The sequence below is a fragment of the Myotis nattereri genome (assembly GCF_964212035.1).
Source record: "Myotis nattereri genome assembly, chromosome: 3".
NCBI classification, from domain to species: Eukaryota; Metazoa; Chordata; class Mammalia; order Chiroptera; family Vespertilionidae; genus Myotis; species Myotis nattereri.
Genome location: NC_138077.1, coordinates 184,997,548 through 185,003,777, shown reverse-complemented (window position 1 = coordinate 185,003,777; position 6,230 = coordinate 184,997,548). Strand labels below are relative to the sequence as shown.

Here is a 6,230-nt window from a genome sequence, read left to right as displayed (position 1 = left end):
ATGTGTGTTTGCCCATGAAACGTGTGTGTGCTTGTCTGTGTGTGTTTGCGCAACCCATGCTGCAGATGCTTGGTTCTGGATAGCCTGTGTTTATTTCAGTGAGGGTGGGGAGCTGGGACACCTGGCTTCATTCTTCCTCTTAGCAAATGGACCTTCCATTGCCTCAACCTTCCCTTCGCCCTTCCTCCCCCCCCGGAGACAGGAAACATCTTTGTGCCTTTGGGAGTCTACAGACATTGGGCCCTATTCCAAAGGTGACATCTTAGACTGACACAGGGTGGGTGCTCAGATGAGGACTGTGAGGGTCTGGAGGAGACCAGGCTGATGGGACCTTGGCAGCCTCATGCGGATCTGAACCATCTCGGTAGGAGGCATGTGTCCTCTGATGAACTGGCCACTAAAGAACGAGGTTGAAGCAATGGGGGTGGGGCAGGCCCCAAATTGACTGTGTGATCTTGACGTGTCACTGCTCATTCTTTAAGCCTCTGTAGATTCATCTGTAAATGGGGTTCATTGTTCTTGGTTTGCTTGCTTCTTGGGACTACGGTGAGAACGGAGGGAGGTAATGGTAGTGAATGTATAATATATAACAGTCATAACAATAGTGTTCTTATGTAATACATTAGGGTTACATCAGAGCAAATGCCTCAGGGTCCCCAGTTCAGCTCTGGACTTGGCCCCATGTAGGCCTCAGTGAATGTTTGTTGAATGAATCGATGAATGTTCAAATGAGTAAGTGTCTAGATGGGTAAGGGGGGAAGTGACTGCATAAAACAGCAAATGGGTTGACAAATCACAATGAGTCCCATTTCTGAGCACATCCTGCATGCCAGGCCCTATTGTAAAAGCTTCTCTTAACCTTTGTAACAACCACATGAGATAAATATGTTATTAGCCCCATTTTGCAGATGGAGGAACTGAGGGTCAGAGAAGTTAAGTGACTTAAATGAGATTCCAGGCCATGGAGTCTGACTCCAGAGCCTAGAGCATTAAACCCTACACAAGCCCTGCTGAGTAAATCAATGAATGAATGGGCGAATGAAGAAATAAATACAGGAACTCTCACACTCTTAGTGGTGGGCAAGATGGGCTACTTCCTGATGGGTGGCAGAACCTCTTGGGGGCGATGTGGGCGTCCAAGGTCTGGGCTGGGGGCTGTGTCTCTCCCAGAGACGTATGTGACACCCTGCCTCATGTCACCTCTCCCTCTTCCCTGTTTGCAGGCACATGCCGCGATGCAGCACTACGGGGTGAATGGCTACTCACTGCATGCCATGAACTCACTCAGTGCCATGTACAACCTGCACCAGCAGGCGGCCCAGCAGGCCCAGCACGCCCCGGACTACCGGCCATCAGTGCATGCACTTACACTGGCTGAACGCCTGGCTGGTAAGAGCTGTGGGGATGGGACTAGGAAGGTTGGGAGTGGAGGAGACTCTGGAAGGCAGAGATAGGAGGGAGGGCGCACTGGGAAAGTTTCCTCTGGGAAGTTCGAGAAGATCCAGGTCACTTAGCAACAGAGAGGGATGTCAATTCAAAATCTAGGTGAGGCTGCCCAGAGCACCCCTCGGTGTGGTTGCCAGCACTGTGCTGGGCGCTGGAGCGGCCCTATGCCTTCAAATTCCCTTAACAACCCTGAGAGGGATTCATTAGCCTATCTCACAGATGAAGAGACTTAGGTAGGAGGGTAAGGGACTAGCCCAGAATTTTACAGCCAGGAAGTAGCTGGAGTGCCCAGGGGAGGGAGGAGATTTCAGGCACACGAAGTCATATTCATGTTTCATATACCCATGTGCCAGGCACTGTGTGAGGCCTCCCCCTCCCCCCCCCCCCCTGCTCTCTCTGCATCTAACTCTTCAGTCCTGATAAGGAGAGGTTATTATATCCATTTTATGGACAAGGAAACTGTGGCTCATACAGGTTACATTTAGGCAGAGGTGTGGCAGAGGGTTGGAACATAACATATGGCTAAAATTATGGGCTTTGAAGTCACAGACTTGCAGTCATTGCAAGGTCTGCCCACTCACCTGTCTTTTCTGAGCCTCAGTTTCCCCTTTGTAAACAGGGGGCAATGGTAGTGATCACCCGTAGGATGTTTGGGAAGTTATTTGCAATAACTTATGCAAAATATTCAGTAAGTGCTCAGAGGTCATTATTACCCAAGTCCCAAGGTAAGTGCCCATGAAGGGCAACGGGTTGGTCCCCCAACCCCAGCCCCTGGTTAAATTGATCGTTGCCCTGTCCTGACAGCCTCTCAGGGGGCATGGAAGGATTTGATGGCACAGGCAAGGAGTGTGATTTTCCAGGAGGTGATGTGACCCCCTTCCTGTCCTAGGTCAAACCTTAAGGAGCTGTTGACCACACGTGGGCCCAGCCCTGTGCCAGGCAATGCTCAGAGGGTTTATGGGCACCCCTAAGGAGACCAGGTGCCTATTGACCCATGAGATGGCATGGCAGGCGGATGTGGCCAGGGTCAAATGGTAGGGCTGCTCAGCAGTAAGACCAGCTGTGGTAGTCAGGGAAGGCTTCCTAGAGGTCATGGAGCAGGAGCCAGGCCTTAAAAGGTCAAGGAGCTGGGACTGGCATGAGCATAGGCACAGAAGAGGGACGGGATATGAGGACCCTGCCTGCATAGAGGTGCGATCTTGGACCCTGTTAGGACCCAGAAAGGAGGAGTCAGGGATAGAGGCCCACCTCTTCTGGGGAAGAGGGCACCGAGGAACTGGAGGATTCAGCGCTCCCCCAATGATCTAATTCTTGAGCAAGAGGGACATGAGCTCCAGAGGGGCCTCTGTACAGAGGCCTGGGCTTCCAGCAGGAGGTTGCCTGGCCTCAAAGGCTGTGACCACCTGCCCCTTGTAGTCCCTGGAGCCAGAAACACGATACTGGGCTGTTGTTTCTCAAACAGGGCTTGGCTGACTGAGGGATCCCCACGCAGTCCCTGCCCCTGTGACCAGCATGAGCTCAGGGCTCAGTCCAGGCTGGTATTAGTGTTGGTGTGGGGGGTTTCAGGGCTTCTTCTTTAAACTGAAGAAGGAGCAGCCCGAAGTCCGAGGCTTCCTGGACACCCGGTTGCCTCCTTCTTCCCCGTCGAGAGTGTTGTGGGTGACTCCAGTTCCTGGAGCTCAGGGCTGGCAACTCGGTTTCCTTCCGCGCAGGCAGGTGATGGGAGGCTGGGGAGAGAGGCTCCTGCCCATCCTCCCGCGATGAGTCAAGCAGAAGGGCTGGAGACTGGACACCAGCCCCAGGCGGACATCTATCCTGGGTGGTTTCCTTAGTTCAATAGTGCACCCTCCCTCACCTCCCCTCCAAGCCTGCAGTGGTTAGAACCTGGTCTCTGTCCTTTCCTCCCGGGGAAACAGCCAAAAGGGTCAACACTGTGCCCTCAGGGCCCTGCCAGAGGCCAGGCTTTCTCTGGCTGAGACATCAGACCCCACCGTCAGAGGCTCATAGGCCCGCTGGAACGATGCGGTTCATACCAGCAGAGAGGGAGTCCAGGCCAGCGAATACTGTCTACCCAGCAGACCGCTCCCATTCAGACCTCGCCGAAAAGGCCCAGCTCACGTCGGACTTCTCCTGGTCAGGGGCCAGGGTTCTGTTGGTATTCAGACTCTAAGGGTCATAGGGTACCATAGGACATTAGAACTTGGTGACATGGACTCACAGATCATTAGCATCATGTAGATTCAGGATATTATACCCAAAGTATCCTGGGACTTAATGGATCTTAGGGCAATGCCCACCCACCACCTCAATCACATTCCTGAAGGCTATTCACGGAGATGAGTTAGACCTCGGTGGACCTGATAGTGAATGATGGGTGGTACAACCTTGAAAACCCAGCCCTATGGAGAGGGGAGGGGTGATTTCCACGAGGAAAGGGCCAGGGTTCAGCTCTGGCAGGAGCCCGGGTGTCTGCAGTGGGTCAGAGCAGCGTAGGACTTAAACCTATTTCCCATAATTAAATGGGCCCCCTCTCCTTGTCCTCCAACGGCTGTACATTTCAAGACATCATCTTGGAGGCCCGTTATGGCTCCCAGCACCGCAAACAGCGTCGCAGTCGCACGGCATTCACTGCTCAGCAGCTCGAGGCCCTGGAGAAGACCTTCCAGAAGACTCACTACCCAGATGTGGTGATGCGTGAGAGGCTGGCCATGTGCACCAACCTGCCTGAGGCCCGGGTGCAGGTAGGGCCCCGCTCCTTTAACTAGACCTTGCAGACAAGCACCAGCCCATCAGCCTGGCTTCCCATTGCCTAGGAGCCAGCAGTTCAGCCCTCAGTGCCAAAGAGTACCTGCTGTCTCTGTGAACACCTTCGGTGACAGCGGGGAGTTTTAGAAGGGATCGAGGGTGTCTGTTTCTTAGTGGGGCAGGGGCGATATTGTCATGCACATCTCTCCCCAGGGCACCCACTCCACAACTCCCCTTCTTTCCTCCCCCTCCTCTGGCTCCTCTCCCTGCCCCCAGGTGTGGTTCAAGAACCGCAGGGCCAAGTTCCGGAAGAAGCAGCGAAGCTTGCAGAAAGAGCAGCTCCAGAAGCAGAAAGAGGCTGAGGGCTCCCATGGGGAAGGCAAGGCTGAGGCCCCAACCCCAGACAGCCAGCTGGAGACCGAGCAGCCCCCCAGCCTGCCCACCGGTGACCCCCCTACTGAGCTGCACCTGAGTCTGTCTGAGCAGTCGGCCAGCGAGTCAGCCCCTGAGGACCAGCCAGACCGGGAGGAGGACCCCCGGGCAGGGGTCGAGGATCCTAAAACTGAGAAGAGCTCTGGGGCTGACAGCAAGGCGCTGGCCTGCAAGAGGGGCAGCCCCAAGGCAGGTGAGGCTGGAGGTGCTGTGCGTGGGCAGGGCCCCCCAGGGAGAACCGCTTGGCCCAGCCAGACAGGGGCCTGGGTGTACGAGGTGGGTCGGAGCAGGGGGTAGGCAGCCTTTATCACAATGCACTTGGGCCTATGCCAGGGGTCACTCTTTAGTTGCTGAACCCTGGGAAGGTCTTGGAGATTCAGGGGGAGGGGCTGGGTGGCAAGGGAGGGGTACTTGGGGGAACTCAGGGCAAAAGCTATTTGTCAACCATTCTGGAGATATTCCTGTATTTTAACAACCAGTATAGATGTACCTGTGCATATTGGATGAGTGCCATATTGGTACCTGAGATTCCCACAGGCAGCAGAGAATCAGAGCCGTGGTTTTGAAGGAACAGAGCTCTGGCAGGAGGCGTATCTCAGGCACAGGCAGGGAGGGATGGGGCTGTGAGCTGAGAGCTAGAGGGAGCCACTGACAGGCGAGGGGAAGCGGATGATGAACCTTGAAAAGAAAAGGACTCTCCCCAAGAAACCACATGTGGGAGCCCTGGCAGGGTCCCTGGGGCTCCCTCAGGAAGCCTGGGATCCCCCCTCTCAGGATTCTGTTTTGCCATCAGTGCCAAGGGGCTGGGAAAGCTAGGGAGCCCCTCCTGGAAGACCAGCACCCTTGTCCTGAGTCCTTGGTTCTCTCCTTGCAGATTCCCCAGGCGGCCTGGCCCTGGCTCCGGCAGCTCCGGGGGGCAGCCTCCTGGGCCCCTCCCACTCTTACTCCTCATCCCCCCTGAGCCTCTTCCGTCTGCAGGAGCAATTCCGTCAGCACATGGCGGCCACCAACAACCTGGTACACTACTCATCCTTCGAAGTAGGGGGCCCGGCCCCTGCTGCTGCCGCAGCTGCTGCAGCCGCCGTGCCCTACCTGGGCGTCAACATGGCCCCCCTGGGCTCACTGCACTGCCAGTCATACTACCAGTCCCTGTCAGCAGCCGCTGCTGCCCATCAGGGCGTGTGGGGGTCCCCGCTGCTGCCCGCGCCCCCAGCAGGCCTGGCACCTGCCTCAGCTGCCCTGAACAGTAAAACCACAAGCATCGAGAACCTGCGTCTTCGGGCCAAGCAGCATGCAGCCTCCCTGGGACTCGATACCCTGCCCAACTGACTGCTGGCCTCCAGCCCAGCCAGGGGTCTTGGGTCCCCCGCTCCCAGCCCCAGGGTTATCCCCAGATGGCTCTCAAGGAGTTAGTTCAATGAGCCCAGGGGTCCTGGCTCGGGAATCCCGCTCCCTGCCCCCCTCCCCCAGAGTCCTAGCCCCAGGTGAAGCCGCACCCACACACCCTCTGCATGGCCCTGCTTGGATCCCACGGAGGTTCCGTGGGAGGAGGTGAGAAGCTGGGGTGCCCCAGCTTTGCTGGGGGAGTGAGAGGCTCTCACTGGCTA

General features: G+C 56.3%; 1 protein-coding gene across 2 annotated transcripts; it reads left to right on the top strand.

Moving 5' to 3' along the window:
* Positions 1–1,235: 1,235 nt before the first annotated feature.
* On the top strand, positions 1,236–5,952 carry DMBX1 (diencephalon/mesencephalon homeobox 1; the record flags this gene model as incomplete). 2 transcript variants are annotated; one of them, XM_081088379.1, is made up of 4 exons in its annotated part: positions 1,236–1,389; positions 4,009–4,187; positions 4,468–4,816; positions 5,498–5,952. In XM_081088379.1, 4 exons carry the CDS (start codon positions 1,236–1,238, stop codon positions 5,950–5,952), a joined length of 1,137 nt encoding a protein of 378 aa, XP_080944505.1. The 2 variants fall into 2 exon arrangements, with proteins under 2 accessions (XP_080944505.1, XP_080944504.1); XM_081088378.1 differs by having other exon boundaries at positions 3,994–4,187.
* Between the last annotated feature and the right edge of the window lie 278 nt (positions 5,953–6,230).